Source organism: Vombatus ursinus, unplaced genomic scaffold (assembly GCF_900497805.2).
Source record: "Vombatus ursinus unplaced genomic scaffold, bare-nosed wombat genome assembly UNPS02014818.1, whole genome shotgun sequence".
In the NCBI taxonomy this organism is placed as follows: domain Eukaryota; kingdom Metazoa; phylum Chordata; class Mammalia; order Diprotodontia; family Vombatidae; genus Vombatus; species Vombatus ursinus.
The window spans coordinates 9,122,908-9,149,155 of NW_020954596.1; the positions used below are offsets into that span (position 1 = coordinate 9,122,908).

A 26,248-nucleotide genomic window follows, 5' to 3' on the forward strand; every position below is an offset into this window, starting at 1 on the left:
TGTGTTGACTTCCTCGTTTGCAATAGGGTGGGGAAGATCTGGAGAAAGTACATTTGTCCCCCAAAATACTTATACTATCCTTTCTTATGGCATGTATGCAGAGTCTGACACCAACACTGTTAGCATAACCAGATTATATTGAAGGACATGAGGGGAGAAAGAACAAGTATTTATTAAGAACCTACTGTGTTACCATGAACTATACTAAGTACTCCACAAATACTGTCTTGTTTGATCCTCATGACAACCCTGTGAGATATGTGCTGTGACTTGCCAAGAGTCACACAGCTAGTAAGTATTTGAGACTGGATTTAAACTCTGTTTATACTGACTCCAGAGTCAGCACTCTTATCTAGTGTGTCACCTAGCTGCCATAAATGTATGCACGCCTATTTTTATTTTCACACAACATTTTCACCAATTCTGATGAATTTTGGAGAGGAAATGTAGGTTAGTAGGAAAAGCATTGCATTTAAGAGATGTGGTTTTTAAGTTCTGGCTTTACCACTTCCTTCTGTCTGTGTGACCTTAAGCATGTCACTAAGCCTTAAAGTTTCATTAAGCATAAAAAAGGACTTGTGATATTTGTACTACCACTTCACAAGGTTGTTAAAAGGAAAAAGCTCTTTAATACAGTATAGTAGTGTAGTATAATATAGTATAGTGTCATCATAATAAAATATTAGTACATAAAAATGCAGTATACAATAGTGTATAGTATATAATTCTGTATGATTGTGTAGTATACTATTAGTATACTATTTTGAGTCATATGCTAATGTACTAGTTTTATAGTATAGTATTGTACACAACATAGATTTCTATGGTATATTATTTTATTATATTATTATACTATGCTTTTATATGATATACTATTGATATACAGTAATAACATTGATTTCTGTGACTTTCTCTACTGTATTACTATACTATTTTGTATGCTGTACTGTGGTACAGTGTACAATGTAGTATACTATCTATATAGGATATTGCATAGTATACTATTATATACATATAGTACTGTAGTATTCAATAATTGTGTGTGTGTGTATAGTATAGATCTTGTATACATACAATAGTATACTATAGTATATCCTAAATAGTGTACTATGTAGTATTCTATACAATATCTAATAAATACATATAATGTACATACAATAGTAGAGTATGCTATACAATATCATACATAATACAGACAGTTCTTGCTTTACATAAATTCATGTTACACAGATTTGACTCTAGGTAAAGAATCCAGAAAGAAATCCATGTTCCAAAAAATTTTACAAAAATTCCATATGCAAATCAGAGTCTGATAAAACACTATATGATATAGGCAGCTTAAACAGTTTTGGGAAGCTCAGAAGCATCTCTAAGTCAATTCCTACATGTCTGCAGACAGTGAATGATATCGTGCTTTTCCCTTTGTTCAGTAATGATCCTTATGTTTTTACCATGACTGGTGGCAAACATACTCTTGAGGGGAAAAGGGAACCATCTCTTAAGTGTAAGACAATAGGCTTGGAAATGAAAATGAAAATATTTAGAAAATATGGAGGAAGACAAAAACTGTCATCAATAACGTGAACTTAGTCTTGCGGCATTGACTATGAATACCATAGTAAAGGTTGCTGCCTGGATAAAGGAGTACACAAAAGGCAGTGCTTGCATTAAGTTGACTTAACTGTTGAAACAACAAAAAGATGCTATTCTAGAGATGAAGAAACTATTAACTATATGGATAGAAGACCAGACTCAGAAGAATGTTCTTTTAAGCTTGAGGACACATTCAAGCCAAAGCTTGAAGCCTCTTTGAAGATTTAAAGATAAAGTATCCTGAAGGAACACAGGTATTTACAGCACGCAGTGATTGGTTTGTACAATTTAAAAATCACGCAAGATTTCATAATGTGCAGTTGTTAGGAGAGGCTGCTAGTGCAGATATTGAAGCAACAGAGAAGTTCCCAGAGTTCCTACAAAAAAAATAATAGATTAAGGTCCCTGCTTACTGGAGCAAATCATTAATATAGATAGAACTGACCTGTTTTATCAAAGAATGCCATCTCAAACCTATGTCTCAGTGGAGGAAAAAACTATGCAGGGCATAAGGCTTTGAAAAATAGACTTAACTCTTCTGCTTTGACGGAATGCATTTGGGACTTGTAAATTAAAACCTTTTCTTGTGCACCACTCAGAAAATCTCAGAGTATTGAAAAGAATCATCAAGGCAACACTACCTGTGCATTATTTTAGTAATCCTAAGGTGTGGATAACCCTCGTCATCATTGAACACTAGTTTTTGCGCTGCTTCTTTCCCAAGAAGTTTTGTAATGATAATGGCATGCCTTTCAAGATTCTGCTTATTTTGGATAGTGTCCCAGGACACCCTCCGTATCTGGATAATTTTAATGAAAATGTAAAAGTGGTCTACCTTCCCCCTAACACTACCTTACTACAACCTTTCGATCAGGGAATGATTTCAAATTTCAAGGCATATTCTTTACACATTTGTCCAGGCAATTGCAGCTTTGGATGCAGATAAGAACTTGACTGGGCAGCTAGGTGGCACAGTGGATAGAACATGGGCCCTGGAGTCAGGAGATCTTGAGTTCCAATCCGGCCTCAGATGCTTCCTAGCTGTGGGACTCTGGGCAAATCACTTAACCCTGTTTGCCCCAGTTTTCTCTTCTGTAAAATGAGCTGGAGAAGGAAATGGCAAACCACTCCAGTATCTTTGCCAAGAAAACCACAAATGGGGTTGTCACAAAGAGTTGGACACAACTAAAACAACTGAACAACAACAGCAAAGAGGACTTGACATTGAGAGTTTTCTGGAAGTCCTATAATATTTACTGTGCAGTCTGGAATATTACTAAGGCATGGGAAGATGTAACATAAACATATATGAAGAGAGTTTGAAGGAAAGTGTGCCTGCAGTTCTTGGTGGATTTGATGAACTTGAAACATTTGGAGAAGTGAGTAACCAGAGTGTAAAATTAGCACAAGAATTGGAGCTGGAAGTAGATGAGAGTAACGTGGAGGAGTTGATTGGGTCTCATGGAGAAGACTTGATAAAGGAGCATCTGATCGAGCTGCTAGCTGCAAAGATTGCAGAAGGAGAAAGGAAGGCTTTGGAACCCAAGGTCAAACCCAGAAGGTTCACAGCAATACAGTTGGCAGAAGCATTTCATCATTTGAGTGAAATTTTTTCTTGTATTGAAAAGATGGATCCAGATACTTCAAGAATTTTAAAAGTTCAAAGACTAGTTGAGGATAATATTGTTTGTTATCATCAGATATACAAGGAAGAAAGAGAGCCACTGTCCAAACGTCTCTTGATAGCTTCATTTAAAAAGTCGCACAGCAGCCAACCACCAGCGATGAAGGCTAGGTGCAGTGGGTGGGGAAGAGGCAATATATTGCACACTTATGTTAACTTTACAGTACTGCACTGTGCATACTTTATCATTAACTTTACCTTTCATTTCATAGTTCTGTTTATTGTCATGTTAATAATCATGTTTGATGTGTCTGCATTGTAGTATATTTTATGACTTGTGTAAAGGTATTCTTTTTTGTATACCTTTGTGTTATCTAGGCTAAGTGAAGTAAGTGAATAGGGGCAAATTTGCATTACGTAAAAATCGAGAGGTCTGCAGAGCAGTCCACTTACATAAAGTGAGAACTGTCTGTATACTAAATAGTATAGTTTACATCAGTATAGTATAGTAATACACTGTAGAATTCCATACTGCTGCTATTGTTACATGTTGTTTTCCTAAGTAAACAGCACTAAAATATAATTTAACAATAACTCTGTGATTTTTTATTAGAAATTTGACTTACCCCTAGCTTGGAGCTCCAATTTCCTCATCTATAAACTGTATATGATAATACATTACTACCTCTCAAGGTTATTGGGAGGAAAGTGATTATGAAAATCTTAAAGACCAAGACATTTGTGAGTTGTATCATACTAAAAACAGTAGTAGCAACTCACCTTTATAAAATACTTTAAAGTTTGCAGAGCTCTTAATGAACAATAATTTAGTAGAATATGAAATAGAACTATTTTCCTTATATTTCAGAAGAGCAAACGAGCTCTAAGCAGTGGCACGACTTGCCCTTGTTTGAATAGCTATTAAGTACTTAAGAACAGGATTTGAACTTAGATCTTCTCACTTAATATCCAGCACTGTGCCATGCTATCATCATTACTAATAATATTTTTGAAGTGTCCTTAAGTTAATCTACCAGAATGGCCTCATAATTTTGTGTTCTGTTTTGTTTTTGCTCCTCAGTGGTAGTGATGATGAAGATGTGGCACCTTTATCAGCTAAATTTGCTGATATTTATCCTTTGAATAACTATGATGACACAGAGGTTGTAGCCAACATGAATGGAATCCATAGTGAACTGAATGGTGGAGGTGAAAACATGGCATTGAAAGATGAGGTACAGTATGAATTTGGTCATAGATAAGGAGTGTATTAGCTGCCTAATATGCCTTGTTGATGATATTAAAATCTGTTTGTATTGGTAGTCATGCACATTTTTATACGCCTCCCAGAGGTCTTCATGAAATTTTAACTTTTAATAATTTGTAAGATGTGGGGGGTTGGACTACATGTCTCCTGAGATCCCATCCAATTTGCAGTCTGTGATCCTGTGTGCATTGATCCTGTCAAAGGTCAGTGTATATAAGGTGTGACAATTAGCCTATAAAATTTTCACCATCTCTTCCCATTTATCTTAGTCTCAAAAATTCATAATAGAATTATGTTTTATGTCTTCATTAGAAATTTCATTATCCATAGTTTGGACTTCTGTCCAGGACTTTTTTTTTGTTAGACTCTGTGAGTATGAATCAGTGCTAGTTTACACAACCAAATTTACAGAATTCCAAATTGTCAATAAGTAATTTTAAATTTTTAGTCAGCTTTCTTATTACAAAACCAATAAACACCAAAGAGATTTATTTGAAAAATATAATTTCTTTTTAAAAAATTTTTTTAAAGTCTCCTCAGGTAAGCAGCACTAGTAGTAGTTCTTCAGAAGCTGATGATGAAGAAGCAGATGGAGAGAGCAGTGGGGAACCCCCAGGAACTCAAAAGGAAGAAATAACTCTAGGAAAAAGAAGTCCCAGAAAAGATGAAGCTAAAGTGGATAGTCCACCACCATCTTATCCAAGTCAACAGGTATAGGGTAGTTTGTTATTAAAGGTTTTTAGCTTGACATATGACCCTTTCTGAACTTTTTTTTTTATATATCATAAAAGCCATCAGTTTCTGAGATTCAGATTAAGGGAAGTTTTCTTTTTCTTTTTTTTTTTCTCTTCCCCCATCAAAAGCAATATCAAATATAGCCACATTTCTACTTTATTTCCTTTGATTAAATTCATAATACCTAAGCTTAGTTTTGCAATAACCCGTTTATCTCATGGGATGTCACAGCCCTCCCAAAACTCTCCAAAGTTAACTTTATAAAGTCTTAGATACTTCAAGGATCTTTGATTTTGTTCAGGAGGGCACTACTACCTCCAAAGCAGATCAGAACTCCTCTAGGACTTAATAGATAATTTTAGAGAGTTAGTATGTCTGGAAAATTCATTAACCTATGCCTAGTCTGATGACAGGCCCTTCTGAACTTAACCAACCTGGTAACTATACATTCCATTATTAGACTTATACTTAAAGCCTTTCCAGTTTAATGTAGCCTACCAGAGTTCTGCTGCCTCTTACACTCTTTTTGAACATTTCCTCTGTGTCACAAGATAGTAGAGTAGGACTTTCATTTTCATTTTTCTTTCAAATATGTCTTTCAGAAGAAAGATAAAGGGAGTGTTGTAAAATCATATAAATAGTAATGGAGTATTATGTCTCCAAAAAGATTGCCCTCTTTCTCTGTCAGAGATCTGCTTTGTAATTAACAAACACTGAAGGGGGGACCCTTTGTGAAATTTTGTCTTTGGGGCAGAAGACTTCTCTCTCACTTGCACATGCACGTGCACATGCACACACAGGTATGGATGTGTGCGTCCTTAGTTTTGAAATAAGTAACTCTGTAGTATATCGATTTAATATATTGTCTATAGACAATGATAGACAAATATAGACATAATATGATAAATTATCTATAGACAATTTAACCAATTCTTCCGTTAGTCAAATGAGGGGCAGGTGGAGGATTGTTTTAATTTTTGCCACCTAGCAACTTCAAAGATTATTATGAGCTTAATAAAACAGTCTTGGCAAACGAAACCAAAAGGTTCTCATGAGATACTATTGTATGAGTGCAGAGTAGTGATATTTTTAATCCTTACAGCTTGGGACATTACATTTACTGTGTGTGTTTTTATGGGTTACTCCACTTTTAAAACCATTTTAACATCTTATAAATGTCAGTGAAGATAATAGTAATCTTCCGGATAAATTAATATCTCTGGGTTCTGTGATTAACACAAGTAATCTTCTACTTGATTAAAAATTTCTAGCCATGTAAGTTTTATGTAAGATAAAATGGGGAGTGGTTGGGGGTTTTGGTGGAGACAGAGAGATAATTATGCCTCCATGATAGATGGAGAGAGCATCCAACAATGTTAATTCATTTTGGGAAATGGAAAAACACAAGTTAGAATAAGTAACCTTTACATTTTTAGGGTGTCATAGGTTATTCTTCATTTGAGAAGGAAATTACAAATGAATAGAAATTTCATTTTTGTTAACATGTCTCTCCACTTTTATTTAGTTGATTATATTCATTAACAATTCTCTCATAGTTGACTGATTGCCTCAAAGGGCCTTTATACTTTCATTAAACAAACCCTAAGCCTAGGACCTTTTGTATTCATCTAAAAGGATGAAATCTGTAGACTTGCGTATTTCTGTAAATCAGATCACAGTTTAGTACTATGTATGGTAGTTTTAAAGTGTTCTGTTAGCTTTCTTTGCAGTTTGGATAATTTACTTAGTCAATCTAGACATGCTACAGGTAAATCAGGCCAGGCATGGCCAATCCATTAATTTCAGCCAATTTTACAAGTTATAGAGGTAGCACCACAGTCAGAATGATTGTGCAACAATCTGCATTAATCATTAAGATTTCAAAAATGAAAGGCTTTTCGGAGAGCATTTCGTTGTGCACTTAGAGACTTGTTTTTTGTTGCTTCAATTTCTTTAACACTACTCCTTAAGATTTGAATATTTCCATTAAAAATGAAGTCTTCCAACCTATCTGGTCCATTTCTTGCTGATGGTAACTAGAGTATATTAAGTGTATCCTCCACTTGAAATTTAAATGTATTTCCATTTCCATAGATTCTATGATAGCACTGTGATGCTTAAAAGGCTGTAGCATATGCAAAAAGCTGCTTTTCATATTTTTCATTTCATATTGATCATGGAGGGGGGGAAAGTTCAACTAGGTTTATTGTGACTCCCTTGATTTGTATCCAGCATTGCTCATGCATGTTAATACATTTTTTAATCTTTGCATTTATTGTTTAACTTCTATTCAGAGACAAATTACATTTTGTGAGTTTTTAAAGATATAATTCCTTAGTTTGCCTCATAAACAGGTAGTATTTTTTTCATTTTAGGCTGACCCAGGTCTAAATACTTGTGAATGCCATGTCTGTAAACAAGAAGCTTCTGGTCTGACTGCATCAGCACTGGCAGCCGGCCGTCTTCCTGCTGGTCACCAGTTTATGAACCCAGAAAAACCTGCACATCCTGCACTTCACCTTTACCCCCATATTCATGGACATTTACCTTTACATACTATTCCACATCTGCCTCGTCCTCTTATTCACCCCACTTTGTATACAGCATCCCCCTTTACACACAGTAAGGTAAGTCACATCAAAGAACTGCCACATTATCTGTTACTATATCAGTTTTGTCTTGAATGAATAAACGTTATGAAAACAAGTATGTAAAACTGGGTGGTTGGAAAGAAGAATATCCATTGTTAGCTCTACTGTGAACCAGAGGGTCCTCAAATATTACTTTCTATATTCTTTGCATTATACCTGAAAAGAAAGAGGTTAGAACTGTGGAGATTTAAAGTGGGGAGGAACTTTTATAGATTATTTTGTCCAGTCTCCTTATTTGATAGATGAAGAAACTCAGTCTTTGAAAGGGGAAGTGTGACTTAGGTCTAAGGCCATAGAGCTTCAAATTTGAAAGAGCAGAATTAGAACCGAGATCTCCTGACTCCCAGTACTCAGTCCATATCACTATTTCATGCTGGTCCACTATATTAAAAAACAGTCTTTCACTTTGATTCATTCAACAAATCTTTATCAGGTGCTTATTGTGGGCAGCCCAGTATGCTGGAGTAAACTGTATGAAACTCCATGGATTTAGTGGCTTGCACTTTGACATGGTTTTTTTGTAGTTTGATCTTTATCTTTGTATAGTACACAAGTATACAGTTTTGCTTCATTTCTTCTTCCTTTATCACTAACAGTGGTTTTAGTTCAATATTTTTCTTAATGATTATTACTATTTTGGTGTATTGGGGATAGCTATAAAAGATCAAAAAATGGAATTCTTTTCACTATCTTAAATTAAAATATATTCCCTGACTACCCCATTTGGTAATGACCTTTCTTCCTAGATATTATGTAGCATTCAGTACATTATAGAATAGTGAGAGAAAAAAAATCATTAGTCTAAACTATCATCTTTTGCATTTGTGTCCTATTCCTACTGTACTATAAACTCCATAGAGAAGTAAACTTATCTTGCTTTTCCCCTGGCACCTAACAGTGTTCTCTACAGAGTTGCTTGTTGTTGTTTTTTTTTAAATGAATATAGTTAGTATAGATCATATCCAACTAGGTCAGACTCCTGGTGATAATTCCACTTTTATAGTATTCTGTAATTATTTCTGACTACCATTCTGACATGACTTTAGAAGTTTTTGTTATTCATTGATCTTTTGGTTTTTGTTTTTTTTTTTTTTAACATGATATAGTATTTTTTGTGTATCTGACTTCAAGTTTTTCTGTTCATGGCCTTTATCACACTTTGACCTACCTGTGAGACTTTATTTTCCTATTGATGAGTTGATATGGTTGGAGAATAGTCACTTTGCAATCTGAACTTCAAATCTGTATTAAAAATACAGTTATGTCTGGATATTGCAGAGTGCCCTGCCATACTTTTTTCTTGGTAGAGTTTTCTAAAACCTACAAATTTGATCTATACTCCTAAAAATTAGGAAAGTCTAACAGGGTATATTATAGGTTATGACAACTGGTAATACTTTTCCTGCTCATAGGTATTTAATTCCCCCTCACTCCTGCCCCAAAGCGATACATAGACTTATAATAAAGAAAATTCCATGTGAAAGAAAGCATTTTGGGCTCTGGCACTATTTTATTACTACTTATTTTAACATTTGTATCATGGTAGTCCTACCTATTGATCTAAAACAGGGATTCTTGACTTTTTGTATCTTGGACCCTTTTAGCAGTCTGGTAAAACCTATAGACTTATCAGAATTATGTTTTTTTAAATGAATAGAAAATACATAGGACCTCAGAGGATACTAATTACATTAAAATTAATTTACCAGTATATTTTTTTAAAAGAAGTTTGTGGATTTCAGAAAGAACCCTTGGTCTAAGAAATTTGTAAAAGCTGCCAAACCACAGACAATTCAAAAGTGATAAAGATAATGCTGATAAGTATAGGATTAAAGATTCAGAGCTAAGCCCCATGTTAAATACTCATGTTAATGCCAGAAAAATTAAACTAAGGACAATACATTGGCTGAATATTGATGTTTATATTGGAGAAAGGAAGTATAGTTAATGAAAAATTTCATTTTTACCTGATATTGAAATGATTACTTTCCCTCATCTTTGTAATTCTCTGTATGTTTGTGTTGTCATTATACTTTTCAAAAACTAGAGAATCCTCACTGTAACTTGAGAGACTTAAATGCCTAGATGAAAGCAAATGCCAGAAATAAAAATGAGTCTATATGTACATGGAACTAAGGGAAAACTATATGACAAAAAGATCACAAAATCAATTCTAGCTATCCGTTTAATTTTTAGCTGTTAAAAATTATTTTTATAAATGAATCAATACTTGTTAACAGTAGTCTAATATAGTATTTACCAGCTTATAAATGGTTAATAGTGGTAAGATCTTGTAGAAAATAGTTGAGCCCTACTAGTAAATAACCTTAGTTTTAAAGGTGACAAGTCTTCAGGTGTTATTGAGAAGTGAGCTCTTAAGTATTCAAGCAGAGGACTGTTGTCAGGGAGATGACTATTGTAGATGGGAGGGTGAGCTAAATTAAAACCCCTTCCATAATAGCAAGTAATATAAGAGTAGGATTTCCTAGAAATTCTTGAAATTAATAAAGAATTAGATTGCCAACAGAATTATGTACTGAAATTCTCTTGATTAAAGGTATAGTTTAAAACATATGCACACCTATATGAACTGAGGATTATCTGAAATTGCTGGATCTGTAATGAAACCATGCCGTCATTAATTGCTTCTGAGTCTGTATCTTCTTCCAGATTCTTTGGCAGTATTTATTGCTAGCAGTACTTAGTATTTTTAATTCTGGATTATTAAACATTTTTATGTAATGACCTTGGTCTGCCTTTCTTGTCTTGCACAATCAGATGTCCTGGCCACCTGTTTAGATTTGATAAAGTCAAAACTTGGCACACAGAGGTGCCATTATTGAATTTTATAAGGAAAAAAAAAACTTTCTTGCATATTCATTTTTTTAAAATTAATCTTATTTGTCCTTTTAGTGTTAATAATTTAGTTGCTTAAAATAAGAAAATTTTTGTCTGGCAGATAGTAAGTACTTAATAAATGTTTGTTGACTTTTCCCCTCTTCTTTTTTTCCTACCGTTAAGTTTCCAGACTAAGTCCTTGAATTATATCACTAATCATAAAGAACGACTGAAAAATTGCATTTGGTGCTGCAGATAGGACAAACTGCCTACTTATTGTGTTAGTAACATAAAAATTCATTGTATCTCTTCTTCCAGTCTGCCACAGAGACAGTTTTATTTCCTAATATAATTCAAAGTTTTGCCTTAATCTCTCACTGTAAGGGCACCAACCATAGAGTTTGTCTATCTTTATGATGATCTATCTTAGCAGGTAGAGAAGTGTTTCTTTTATGAGTCCCACCCTACTTTGAATATAAGAGAAAGAGGAACAGCCACTCCTAAGAAAAATCTCTATAGCATATGCCTATGTAAACTTTTAAGGAACTATTATGTTCTAACTTGTGATTCTTAAAAACGGTCCAAGATAAACATATGAGATATGATTTCTTTCAATAAGATTTTGTGATTCTGCTGCTGACTTTATCATGACTGTTTTATGTGCATGTGCAGAACACTTAAGATATTTATACCTTGCATCAAATTTTTCATGAAAATAAAATATTGTAAAACCAAGATATTCTATATACTAGTTGTTGGTACTGCTGCTATTGTTTTATCACGGAATGTGTTGTATCACGATCACACAAAGTTTCCTTTTGTCTGTATTCTGAAATATAAGATCACCTGAGGTTAAATAAAGTTTCTGTGGTTGTAGTAGGGTAATAGAGTGATGGAGTTCTAATAAGAAACAATGAGAATCATTCACATTTCATTAAAAAGCATAGACCAGGGGAAAAGGGGGGCCTTAAGATAGAGGAGTGATGTGGGAAAGTAGAATAGTGTACAAAGCATTGTGTTTGGAAAGGAGATGGAATGTGTGTGTTTAAAATGCAGGTAAGAAAGGGAGAGGGGCTAGAGAGTTTCTTGAATGATGAATATAAAGAGATCCATGAAAATCTTCCTTTGAAAAGAAACAGTGTGATGATATTAAAGATAAATGTGGTATTCTGGTGGTTCTGAGCATAAGCAAAATTGAGGGCATTTTAGACAAACAGAACTTGAAGAGTTGGGCATCAGATAAGTTAAGAGCTAAAGGCCTATGTTAAAAGATAAAGTCACGAATAGATTCTGACATTGACATAGTGAAACGGTGTCTGATCTCTTTCTTTTAGTGGTTGTATAGAGTTTTCTGGGATTGGTATTTTGGCAAGGCCAAAAAGAGAAGTTTGGTATGATATTCTTATGGCAGTAAATATAGCAAAATCTTATTTAATCTGCATATTCCTCTTAGAGGATAAGTCTAGTGTGGATGTTTATGATTAATATAAATTTCTGCTTACTGTGAAGTGGCCAGAAATCCCCTTTTTTAAATCTTATTAATTTATTTTACTTTATCAGTAATCACTTCCATGTGCTTTTGAGTTTAAAATTTTTCTCCCCCTTCCTCCCCACCACCCTCCCCAAGATGGCACACAATCTGATATAGGCTATACATTTACATTCCTGTTAAACATATTTGCACATTAGGGATGTTGTAAGTAAAAATTAAAACCAATAGGAGGAATCATCAGAAAGAGGAAACAAAACTCAACAGAAGAGGGAAAAAAAATAGCAATTCAACTTCGATAGTTCTTTCTTTGGATGTGGATAGCATTTTCAATCACGAGGCCTCTGGAGATGTCTTAGATCCTTGTATTGCGGGGAAGGATTAAGTTTATCAATATTAGTCATCGCACAACGTCACTGTTACTGTGTACAATGTTCTCTAGGTTCTGCTCACTTCACTCAGCATCAGACCATGCAAGTCTTTCCACGTTTTTCTGAAGTCAGCCTGTTCATCATTTCTTGTAGCACAATAGTATTCCATTACATTCATATACCACAATTTGCCCAGCCATTCCCCAGTTGATGGGCATCCTCTCAATTTCCGATTCTTTGCCACCACAAAAAGAGCTGCTATGAATATTTTTGTACATGTGGATCCTTTTCCCATTTGTATGATCTCTTTGGGATATAGCCCTAGAAGTGCTATTGCTGGGTCAAAGGGTATGGACATTTTTATAGCCTTTTGAGCATAGTTCCAAATTGTTCTCCAAAATGGTTGGATCACAGAAATCCCTTTTTTTGTTATAATTTTTTGTTATAATTTTTTGTAATAGATAGACCAAGATTTAGAAGATGGCCTATTGTTTTCATTCCAGCCAGTAAAACTTTTGTTAACCAACTTGTGTTTCCTGTTTTTTTGATGACCCTTAAATGTTCAACTAGAACCTATTTAACTTGGAGTAGAGATGCCTCTCCACTAGATAAACACATACGAAATTTATTTTAGCTCTAATGGATTGAGGATGTCTCAGCAGCCATGTTTATTAGCAATAGTGTTTGTAATGTACCAAGAACATAATAAAACTTTGTTAAAACAAAAGAACCAGGTGAGCTTACTTTGTTGCCTCTACAGTCTAATAAATACAACTCAATCTTTAATGATTCTGAACCTTATATTATTCCATAGTTGTCATTCTCAACATGAACTCTGAGACTCCTGTACCTTGAAAGACCATGGTTCTAGTTTTCCAGCTTGACCACAAGCTTTTTGCTAAACATTTCTGAGCCTGTACCTCTTTTGCTTGTTTCAAATGTGATCTCTTCCAGGAGGCTTTCATGTAACTCCCACACAAGCCTGAAGTTATTTTTCCTGCCTCTAACTTTGTATGACCTTTTATACTTCTCCTACGTTCTTAAAGCTTACTAGTTTTCTTACAGTACTACTTTGCAGTAGGTCATGTAAGTGGAGAAGTTACTTGCCTAGAGTCATGAAACTAGGAAGTTCTGGAGCTGAAATCTGAACCTAGGTCTCTCTTGACTTCAACTCCATCACTGTTTCCACTACACTTCCTTTCCTTCCTTGCATGGCTGTTAGGTTTCTTGGATAATATTGCTTATTTGTATGTCACATTTCCCACTCCAAGATTATTAGCTCCATAATATCTTGATATCGCTTCTGTCTTGCTTCAGAAACCTTGTTATTTTCTTCTTTAATTACAACTCTAATTAAATTCTCATCATTTAAGCATCTCTTAACTTGAAACGGTTTTAAAATTTGTGCCTTTTTCCTTTCTAACCAAGTAGTGATGTTGAACTATTTCTGGCTATAGTATAAATTTGGGACAATCAGATAAGTCAATTTTAAAACTGCCATATTTATTTTTTTTAATTAATTTATTTTGAATTATCAACAATCACTTCCATAAGCTTTTGAGTTTTAAATTTTTCTCCCCCTTCCTCTCTACCACCCTCCCCAAGACAGCGCGCAATCTGATATAGGCTATACATATATATTCCTATTAAATGTATTTTCACATTAGTGATGTAGGTAGGAATTAGAACCAATAAGAGGAACCACTGGAAAGAGGAAATAAAACACAACAGAAGAAAAAAAATAGCAAATAGTATGCTTCAATCTGCATTCAAATTCCGTAGTTCTTTCTTTGGATGTGAATAGCATTTTCCACCACAAGGCCTTTGGAGATGTCTTAAATCCTTGTATTGCTGAGAAGGGTTAAGTCTATCGAGATTAGTCATCACACAACGTGGCTGTTACTGTGTACAGCATTCTCCTGGTTCTGCTCATTTCACTCAGCATCAGACCATTCAAGTCTTTCCAGGTTTTTCTTAAGTCAGCCTGTTCATCATTTCTTATAGCACAGTAGTATCTTATTACATTCACATACCACAACTTGTTCAGCCATTCCCCAATGTATGGGCATCCTCTCAATTTCCAGTTCTTTGCCAACACAAAAAGAGCTGCTATAAATATTTTTGTACATGTAGGTCCTTTTCCCATTTTTATGATCTCTCTGGGATATAGCCCTAGAAGTGCTATTGCTGGGTCAAAGGATATGCACATTTTTATAGCCCTTTGGGCATAGTTCCAAATTGCTCTTCAAAATGGTTGGATGATTTCACAACTCCACCAACAATGCATTAGTGTTCCAATTTTCCCACATCTTCTCCAACATTTATCATTTTCCTGTTTTGTCATGTTGGCCAATCTGATAGGTGTGATATAGTACCTCAGAGTTGTTTTGATTTGTATTTCTCTAATCAATAGTGATTTAGAGCATTTTTTCATATGACTATAGATGGCTTTAATTTCTTCATCTGTGAACTGCCTTTTCATATCCTTTGACCATTTATCAATTGGGGTGCCATGATTTATTAAGTAGAAACTAAACCTAGGTGAGTAGTTGGCCTTTGTACCTAACTTAAGAAATAGTTGTAAAATGATGAATTGTATTAGCTATAAGCTCATATATTTCAAAATATTATTTTAAATTTCCTATCTATAAAATGAATGGTTATTTTAAAATGAAAGCCTTCTTAGTCCACATAAGCTTGTCACATTTCAGGTAGTTCATAAGACTTAGAGATGGAAAGATCCATAGAGATCATCTGGTTGAACCTTTCATCTGACAAGTAAGGAAATGAAAACCTAGAGCAGTGATGTGACTTGCCATGCTGCTGGTGAACAAGAGAACTGGGATTTGCCCCAGCTAGTCTTGTCTCCAGGACCAGGGCTCTTTACACAGAAACATGGTAAGCACCTCAGCTTGATCTGACTTGTATTTTTTTTAGTATATAATTATCTTCCTCCCGATCTATCCTTCTTTAATTTCCTCTAACTTCAAGTTTCCTTGGTAGCTAGTACTATGCTGTGCAGCCTGTCAACAAATATTTATTGAGAACCTCTCTTGCAACAAACTGATGGGAAAAGGATAGGGAACAAAAGTAAAAAACAAGTTCCTTCCCTCACAGAGATTTCATTATAGCCCAGGAGGCTGTCATGTATTAAGCACCTACTGTGTGCTGAGCGTTCTGCTAAGTAATGATGATATAAAGAGAAAAAAGGAACACTCCCTCCTTGTAGAGAACTTGCATTGTTTTAGAGACTGCATATATATAAACAAAGGTGTACAAAGCAAATACAAAGATAAATTTGGGGTAGGGGAGAGATTTCTAGGAGGTGAGGCATCATGAAAGGTTTCATAGAGAAAGTTGTCACTTGAACAGAGTTTTGAGGGAAATAGAGGATTCCAGAAGGCACAGGAAAGGGGAGAGTTCATTTCAGTCATAAGAGACAGCTGGTTCAAAGGCATATAGAGATTGGAGATACAATGTCATGTGTGTGCAACAGCAACAAGGTCAATTTATCTGGACCGTGGAGTACAGGAAGAGTATTGATGTGTAATAAGATTGGAAGATAGAGTGAGTTCAGATTGTAAAGGAATTTAAAGCTACACAGAAGAGCATCTGTTTTATCCTATAGGTTATACAGAGTCATTGGAGTTTATTGACCAGGGAAGAGACATGGTCACACATGTGTACTTTAGGAAGATTACTTGGGCAGCTATGGGTAGGATGATGGATCAGCAAATGGAAAGACTTGAGTTAGGAATACCATTTAAGAGTATACTACAGTACTGTAAGAAATGATAAGCAGGATGATTTCAGAAAAATCTGGAAAGATTTACATGAACTAATACATAGTGAAGTGAACAGAACCAAGAGAACATTGTACACAGTAATAGCAATATTGTCCGATGAAGAACTGTGAATGACTTAGTTATTCTCAGCAATACAATGATCCAAGAAAATCCCAAAAGACTAATGATGAAGCATACTATCCACCTCCAGAGAAAGAACTAATATTAATTTAGTATAAACTGAAGCATGCTATTTTTCACTGTTTTCATTTAATTTTTTTTCTTTCATTAAAGTCTTCTTGTACAAAATGACTAACATGGAAATGTTTTACATAATTGCACATGTATAACCTATTTACTCACCGTCTCTGGGAGGGGGGAAGTAAGGGATAGAATTTGGAACTCAAAATGTTAAAAATTTTAAAAAAGTATAGCGCAGTAGTCCAAATGAGAGGGGATATTATGGAGGGATACATAGGATGAGGAAGAATGAAGAGTGAAGGAGAACCAGAAGGTTATCAGCATCTGTGGACTTCTGAAGGATGATGGTACCCTTGACAGAAATAGGAAGTTTGGAGGAAAATTAGTTTCATCAGATATATCATAAATAACTTTCTTCAGAGTCATGAAGGATTCAGTACAGTGAGCACTAAATAACATCATTAAAGAGTTGATTATATTTTTCTTACTGGAAATTCTCTTGGTATGAATAAAGGACTCATTTCTGAATCAACTTTGAACTCATCTTATTAACAAAAAGACAATACCAAATTGGGAGAGTACAAATGAAAATTTGTGTTGTCCTCTATCTGAATCAATTTAAAACAGAAATTAATGTTTTTAAAAGCTAGGAAATGGGTAATAGAACAGACTCTCAGGAAGTTAACTGATGTAAATCTTTTGTCACAGTGAGAGACCTAAAGATCCTAGAGACCTTTCTAACTAGGAAACAGTTGATTTCTATGCCAGAGCAATGTGACAGCAAATAGCAAGATGGGTTTAGATTATAAACTCATTCATAAACGTTTACAGAGAAGGTTGGTAGAAAATTATGAGCAGTATCATCTCTGCAAACAGTGAGAAGTTTTGGAGGGGAAAAAAGGTTTACAGAAAAGTTGATGCGAAATTCAATTCAAGTCAACAACATATATTAAATGCCTAATGTCGGAATATTCCAAAGGAGGGGAATTACTGTTTACAGGTTTATTACTGTTGAAAAGATAGGATCAAATCAATGATTACCAACTCATATGCTGGTTTGCCATCTCTACCAAATATAAAATAATCAAAATATCTGAAATAATTAAAGTAATCATGTCAAGGATGTTTTTAATAAAGGGGTGAGAAAAGAACAACTAAGATTTCCCAAGTGATATTCTACCACTTCTGCATATTTTCACCGTTATATATCCACGTATTTACAATTAACATAATTCAGTCATAGGTGCGGAGAATATGATTCCACTGTTCTTGTTCACTCTGAAAATTATCATTTGACACAGTAAAACAAAATGTTCCTTTGGAAACTTCTTTCCAATAAGATGGTGTCTCCCTTGCGTGTTTTAAAATTGTTTTGTCTGGTGACCCTCTAATAACAAACCAAGGCATCAATTAGGAGATAGATAAATATGCTTATCAAAGATGTTTTCCAAGGTTGTCCAAATAGATGTTGTTCAGTCATTTCCAGTTGTGTCTCACTCTCTGTGACTCCATTTGAGGTTTTCTTGGCAGAGATGCCAGGTGGTTTGTCATTTTCTTCTCTAGTTCATTTTACAGATTAGGAAACAGAAGCAAACAAACAAAATGATTTGCCCAGGGTCACATAACCAGTAAATGTCTGAGGTCAGATTTGAACTCGAGAAGATGAGTTTAACTGACTTCAGATCTGGCATCCTATCCACTATGCCACCTAGCTTCCAAATAAATGAGGAATTTCTTATAGATATACAGATATTCTTATTTATAGATGACATTATGCTGCAAGCCTCAGTACTTACCAAATAAGCCTCCAAAATCTTATCCATAATTAAAATTTTGGCTTTACTCTTGACATTGGAAAAATCAAGTATATAAAGAATACCTGTTTTCCAGACTATGATCTCTGTACATTTAGAAGAACAGCCTTTTGAGCTGGTTCATTAGTATGTATATCTTGGACTGCATTGGGATAGTGATCTAGGCCCAGAATCGGATAGAACATGACAGAAAAGTCAGTGTAATTTAGTGGGAAAAGCATTGGATTTACAGTGAAAGGATTTTAGTTCACATTTCAGTTCTGTTGTTTACTATCACTTTGTTGCATCTCTCCCCTCAAAAGGGGGTGGTATTGAAGCATTTTTTTTAAACACAAAAGAAAAAAGAAACAAACCTAAACAAGTCAGCTTTTAAAGTTACTTGTGCAATTATATATTCTAAAAGGAAAATCCAATATTTCTAAAAATACTCATTTTATTTAGTGTTTAAGTTCAGAATAAAAAATAAATATTTTAAAACTAGAGAATTGGACTTCATAACCTCTCAGATCCCTTCTAGCTCTAGTATATGTTCCTGTAGGTTACTGTTGGCAAATTGTGCAGTGCTTTAATGACCTCACTCTTTCCCTTCCAAAAAAGACCTATCTTTTTGAACACCAGTATGCTTTTGGTGGTGCAGTATGGCTGCAAATCTTAGAATACTACAGTCTCTGAAGATTTAAAATTGTAGGTCACCCAGAGGCCAGTGGGGAGATGCATATTGAGATCAACTATCACTGGTTGACAATGAATTGTGCACCAGAAAGATCCTTAAAGATAATATCAAAAAACTGTAAGGTCAGAAATGGAGATGGCTTTATCATGGAGCAAGATCTAAGATTAACTAATGGGCAGCACATCTGTTCCATTGGTACGTACTTAATGACATGAGACTTGGAGGAATGCTCCCATCACATTAGGTGGACCCCTTTGGTGGATTACATGAGGACATCAGTAAGATTGTGGATGGCTGGCATTCTGTAACATTGGAAGAAGTGTCTGCGCTACAGAGATCACATATCTAGCATAGAGATAAGTGAAGGCTGAAATAGTGTGGGCAGCTTCGTGGAAGAAGTGAATCTTGATTTGAACGCATATCCCTTGGTTACTGAGTGAATAAGTTACCTGCTCAAAAGCGTACCATTGATCATAACTGACCTTGGGAAATCGAATACTCTTAAGTATTTTTTTCACCCCTTGGAGGGGCAGGTGAGGAAGCAGCATTAGTCTCAACTTTATTTTCATTGTCTGACAACATATCGGTATTCTCCAAGTTAACTCCAATAGTCACAATCATTATGTCCTGAGATGAAAAAGTAGCCTATTGAAACAAATCTTGAAACAAAATCCTAGTCTCACACAAATGCATTTCATTTTAAAAGTAATGAGGAACAAATGCTAGAAATTAGTGGGTTTAAGACCGTTAGAATTTTTCCTTTAAGTTTTAAAATCTGAGCTTGTTTAAAAGTTGTGTACCTTAATAGTAATGTACAGTACACAAGTGTTTGTAATTTATGTGAACTACCCAGGTAGTATATTTTGTGTGCCAATATCAGTGTGAATAGATAAATCTCTCTATATGCTTGTATAACTACATATAATTACATACCATAAATAATGGTCAGCATTATGAGTGGTCCAGTAGAAAGAACAGTAGAGTAGGAGTAAGGACCTGTGTTTGGGTCCTGGCTCTGTTCTGACTTGGTTGTATGACCATGGGTAGCCTACCACCTCAGCTTACTCAGTCTCAGCTTCCTCATCTGTACAAAGAGGAAGTTGGACTAGATCAGAGCCTTTTAAACTGGGTTCTGTGAACTTCAAAAAATATATATATTGATAACTTATTTCAGTACAGTTGTTTTCCTTTGTAATCCTGTGTGTTTTATTTTATGTATTTAAAAACATTATTTTGAGATGTGATCCAGTAGCTTCACCAGACTGCCAAACGGGTGTATGTGATGCAAAAAGTGATTAAAACACATCAACTAGATACTAAGTATCCTGTTAAAAAGAAGATCCTATTAAATTAGTCTTGTGAAATGTGTTTACCTTGGAATTTAGTTTTATGGAGCACTGTTTTATAGTGTGTAGAAAGTTTTCCCTAATATTCTATCTGTTGCTTATAGAATGACCCTAGAGATAAATGGAATGTTAATTAGGATAGGCAATTAGATAATAATTAATTACTTTAATTTTTGCAGGCTTTACCACCAGCACCTGTTCAGAATCATACAAATAAGCATCAGGTATTCAATGCATCTCTTCAAGACCATATTTATCCAAGCTGTTTTGGGAGTACTCCAGACTGGAATAGTTCTAAATTCATAAGTCTTTGGGGATCAGAAATGATGAATGATAAGAACTGGAATCCTGCCACTTTTTTACCAGATACAATTTCTGGTAAGGATTGTTTCTTATTGAATTCCCTAAAACTTTAAACTTAGTGAATGAGTGGATTAATTTAGAATGTATGGATTTACACCTAAAATCTTGTAATATTCAAGATTTGAGCTCGGTACTATATTTATTATGCTATTAATATAAATTAGAATATTACTTGTTGATGTTACAGGTAGACTTCAAATATTGGTTATTAATGAAAGTTTTATCAGGCTTGGGACAAATTATGCTACCAATCCTTGTGTAAACCAATTTTTTTGACCAGTGCGTTGCTCATACTAATTCTCTGTCTCGTGGTGGCGGGTTGATCCTGTCTAAATCTAAAGAGTTCCATTCGTTATGTTGAATGCCTGATTTATAACATGGCCAGTAAGAATGACACAAACCGTGCTAACATGAATATCTTATAATAGCTGCTATATCCATCATCTTTCTTTAGTGATGTACATACAACCTTAGGACACAACCATATGTATTGCCAGTTTACACTTCAGTCCCTTAAGGTCTTTACCTTTTGGGCCTTTGTTTTGAATATATGTTAACCTCACAAAAATTAATGTTAGGATCCTTAGTCAGTTCTTCTGTCTTTGTTAGTTTCTTTGTTAATTGTATCTCTAATTCCCTTCTGTTTCCCTTAATCTTCAAAATTAGCCCACCTTCCTATTCTTTTCCTTCTAATAGTTTTAACCAGTTAAGCTGTACTTAATATGAATTTCCTAGAAAGAACAAATAGATCAAAATGGTATGTTTAGTAAATCCTTTTATTGGAAGAAGTTTAAATTTTGAATCTATTGCCCATCATTAAGAAACTTTTTTCATTTTAGCTCTTCATCAATTATTTTGTTACTCTTGGGTAATTTGTTTACTCAACCTAAATATAATTATATCCATAGTATAGTAAAACAGTAGCTGATCTGAATTTATTGACTTCTACTTTTAATTGACATTCTCTTTACTATTACCAAGATACATTTTGTTGTACCTCCATATGTCTGTGGAAACTGACTGCTTATTGCCTTTCCAACTGTTTGTCGTCCCAAACCTTGGGAATTGATGTAAGTGCAACAGCAGGACTTAACTGTGCCACTTATTTCTTTTTCGTGCATCTCAGATGCCTTGAACTACGAGCAAACCTCATACATTTCTCCAGTGACTTTTGAGCAAAGAAATAGCACAGTTCCAAATTCCAACAACCTAATATTACATTTTCATTCACAATGGAGAAAGCCATTGGTTGAGTAGTTTAGGTTTTAGAGAAGATAAATTTAAGGCTTGAAGTTTACTGATATCAGTCATCCCCAGGCCAGGAAAACCTAATGTTATGGCTACATGGAGACAGTGAGATATTTAGTTGTCAGTTGTACTTTAGACTTTTACTAAGAATGACCCTTAGTTTGTTACCTTTTCTTTAAAGGTAGTGATATATTAGGACCAACACTTTCAGAAATAAGACCTGAAGCTCTTCCTACCACATCTGGCAACGAAACACCTACAGTTACTGATAGTAAAGAGAAAAAAACTGCTACAAAAAAGAAATGTCTCTACAATTTCCAAGATGCTTTTATGGAGGCTAATAAAGTTGTTATGGCAACATCTTCAGCTACTTCCTCTGTTTCGTGCACTGCTACCACAGTGCAGTCTAGCAGCAACCAATTTAAAGTGTCCTCCAAGAGACCTTCATCAATAGGTAAGCACACATAGCCTCCTAAACCATTAATAGTTGGTTTTGATTTAGAAACACCAAAGTTTTAAACCCACTTGATGTCACTCAGCTTGCTTATCACATAAGGTATAGTACATTATAGTCACGTCCTTGAGTTATAGAGTTCCTGCTACAATGTTGGATTCCTTTTAAACTTTAAGCCTGTCCCTTTAATATCTCTTGTCTTAAATCTTTATGTGATGCTTAGGAATTAAACCTTCTGTTCTGTAGTAGTAAGAATGAATTGCTTACAGAGTACGTTTGCAGAATTTTAGTATTTTTACTATTGACATAATCTTTAGGCACCTGTCACAGATCTTTTGAGTTCTTTTGAAATAAAGAAGAAATATCGAATTTTTACTAAAGAAGCCTAAATCAGATTGGTGTTTAGCTAGTATAGTAGCACGAGTGGGAACAGTTACATTATCTGCAGTTTGAGTCACTAATGGATAAAGTGTCAATATAACATTAAAGAAAATATGTTGAATGTGAGGGTTAAAATGTGCCTGGCCAAAGAAACTGTAACTTAAAAAGAACTGCTTTGATCTCTTTACATTTTAGGTGAGGTGTTTCACAATATCAATAAAGAGGATCATAGACATTCTGCACCAGTTGCACCAAGAAATAGTCCTACTGGTTTAGCATCTCTTCCTTCTCTTTCTCCTGCTGCCCTTTCACCAGCCTCCACACCCCATCTTGCAAATCTCACAGCCCCATCCTTTCCCAAAACTGCTGCCACAGCTCCTGGATTTGTGGATCCACATTCAGGGCTTTGTCCCACCACTTTAGCACCGCCTACATCTACTACAGACAGCTCAGTTAGTGCTCCACCAAGTATATGCAGGTGAGTCCTCACACTTGAATTTTGTAAATCAACAGTGGTGAATGCTACTTATTTTTTTAAAGTTGAATTTTGACTAACTTTTGTGATATAAAAGAATTGAATTCCCTCCTCAATGAACAATTTAAAACCAAAGGGTTATAAAGAAATATTTGTTGTAGAATACTTCAGCATGATAGATAGTCTACTTAGTTTTCATGGTTGTGATGGCAGGAACCAGTTCTGGAACAGTTCCAGTGTAAGATTATATTTACAGAATTACTGATGGACCTCAGAGGACTGCTAATTCAGAAACTCTGAATGTGATTAGTTGCAATTACCCAAGTTTATATAGCCACTTTAAGATTCCCTAGTCTTCTGAATTTTCTGTCATCATTTTTTTTAACGGTCAGTATTGGTAGTGGAAGCACTAAAGTAAGAAATGTAGGTGCTTTTGCTTTTAATGTGAGTTTTAACATCATGTTATAGCAAAGTTTTTTCCTAACTGTGAGGTGCTGGCTTGTATGTCTCTAGTGTATTAATGGGAGGTGGTGTTTTTTTAAACTGTATAGTGACCCTGATTGTGAAGGGCATCGCTGTGAAAATAGCAGTGCATATGACCATCAGCAGTATGATGGAGAAGAAAGCCAGGATGAAGATAGCTGTTCTGAGCACAGCTCTAGTACCTCTACATCCACAAACCAGAAAGAAGGAAAATACTGTGACTGTTGTTACTGTGAGTTCTTCGGGCATGGCGGTGTAAGTTCCTTTTTTGTATTTCATGCCTAATGATTTTTCTGTTATGCATAAAGGATCCACATAGGCATATTTTGATATTTCTTCATAGGATAAAATTATTTCTTAGTATTCTAAAACTGATTTTTAAAAACATTTTACATCGTGTTTTAATTATAAAATATGTAGGTTTTATTGCTAATAAGTCTCTGATACTATAAGTTAAGTAGGGACAGATTTTTGTTATATCGCACTTTATTTGCAGTGCAGTTCAGAAGGTATTATCTAGATTTCATGTCCATAACTTCTAAACTTAGAAGTTCTATCTAATGTTTTCATTAAATTTTCTTAGCCACCAGCTGCACCAACAAGTAGAAATTACGCGGAAATGAGAGAGAAGCTCCGTTTACGCTTAACCAAGAGGAAAGAAGAGCAGCCAAAAAAAACTGATCAAATCTCTGAAAGGGAGAGTGTTGTTGACCATCGAAAGGTAGAAGACTTGTTACAGTTTATAAACAGTTCGGAGACCAAACCAGTAAGCAGTACTCGGGCTGCCAAACGAGCAAGACATAAGCAAAGAAAGGTAAAAAACAACAAAAAAAAGTTACTTCGTTTTTTGCAACAATGCCAAATTTCTTTTCTCTGAAGGAGTTTTACATGCTAGGAAAAATGGCACATAAAAAACTTGATAATTTAGTAGTCACATGGTATTTCTTAAGAAAATACCCGTCATTCAATAGGATTTTAAAATGCAAGTTGATTACAATTTGTACATTTCAGTTTTATAGAAAACCTTTTGAATGTTCACTTGCTACTGCTCACTTGAAGTATGGTTCACTTGCATTGTTGGAGGAGAGTATTTGTATGTTTAAAAAACAACATACCCCGCCTGCTGAGGGGAGCCAGGTAGTGGTGTCTGTGGCCCTCTCCCAAGAGTGAGAGAGAGCCCTAAAGAGAGAAAGGACGACACCAGAAGGCAGGTGGCTTTTCGTAGGCCCACGGCGGGGCTTCTCCTTTCTCCTGGCCGGTTGGTTGCTCGTTTCTTCTCCTCCTGGGGCAGCTAGGTGGCTCAGTGGATAGAGCACCAGCCCTGGAGGCAGGAGGACCTGAGTTCAAATCTGGCCTCAGACACATAATCCTTACTAGCTGTGTGATTCTGGGCAGGTCACTTAACCCCAATTGCCTCACCAAAAAAACAAAACAAACAAAAATATACATATACATTTGAACATGAAATCATACTTCTTTTTAGTTAAGAAAAGATAAACTTATATTTTCATGTAGGGGCATGTCTTTAGAAATGCAGTTTTCAATATGCTTGGTTACTTCTCCAAGGGTTTAAATGAATAAAAAGAAATGTTTTGGTTAGCAGGAGAAAGCCCTTTGCTGCAGGAAGAGGCAAAGAAATACAAAGATATAGAGGCAGTAGAAAGGAAGGAGAACTAAAGAATGAGACCAAAATCTTTTTTGTCCAAGTGATCATTGTTCAAAGAGTGTGAGAGATGTAAACTTTTTTAATAGGTCATAGTTTTTCTCCCCATCTACTCTGTCTGGTATACTACCATTGCTGCTGTTTTTTATTTGTGGAGTGAGAGCAATGCCAAGCAGCCAGATAGGAGCTAATTCTTGGTGATGATTACACCACTAATATTTCAGGCATCTTCTGGGTAATAGCCCTGTGGTACTCTTGTTCATTCAACCTTAACAAAAGTAAATATAATGCGAAACAAGTTACCAGTCACCTTAGATAATGAGAGAATGTTATAGAAGCAGATGAGCTTTGACTAATTGAGTATCTTTTAGCAAATGAGCACTTTGGTTATAAGCAACTCTAAAAGACCACATTCCCCTAGGATGTATAGTTCCAAGCTCAGATACTTAGATAACCCACAACAAGTCACTTGATTTCTCTTTGCTTGAGTTTCCTCAACTGTAAGATGGGGGGTAAGGTGGGGTGTCATAATAATACCTACTTCCAAGGGTTGTTACGAAGATCAAATGAAATAATATTTGTAAAGTGCTTAGCACAGTACATGGCACATAGTAGGTGCTATATAAATGTTTATTCCTTTCCCTTCCCATATAACCATAGGCTTGTATAGTAGAGTATAAGGTGCTCTCTGACAGTCATCTAGTTCATATAATGTTTTTATCATGATTTTTCCCGCAGACCTGTTTCAGAATTTTCTTGCTTGTGGATTGATTCATAAAAACACATGTTAAATT

The 26,248-nt window shown here is 35.0% G+C and overlaps 1 protein-coding gene across 3 annotated transcripts in view; it reads left to right on the forward strand.

Moving 5' to 3' along the window:
• FAM193A (family with sequence similarity 193 member A) overlaps window positions 1-26,248 on the forward strand; it is a 225,216-nt gene that overhangs the window by 172,276 nt on the left and 26,692 nt on the right. For 2 of the 3 annotated variants that reach the window (XM_027836378.1, XM_027836376.1), the window contains 8 exons: window positions 4,299-4,452; window positions 5,016-5,195; window positions 7,595-7,846; window positions 20,567-20,765; window positions 22,180-22,452; window positions 23,029-23,311; window positions 23,860-24,046; window positions 24,375-24,605. In XM_027836378.1, the coding sequence (XP_027692179.1) occupies window positions 4,299-4,452; window positions 5,016-5,195; window positions 7,595-7,846; window positions 20,567-20,765; window positions 22,180-22,452; window positions 23,029-23,311; window positions 23,860-24,046; window positions 24,375-24,605 (1,759 nt within the window). The remainder of the gene's footprint in view (window positions 1-4,298; window positions 4,453-5,015; window positions 5,196-7,594; window positions 7,847-20,566; window positions 20,766-22,179; window positions 22,453-23,028; window positions 23,312-23,859; window positions 24,047-24,374; window positions 24,606-26,248) is intronic. The other variant, XM_027836377.1, reaches the window with a different exon arrangement.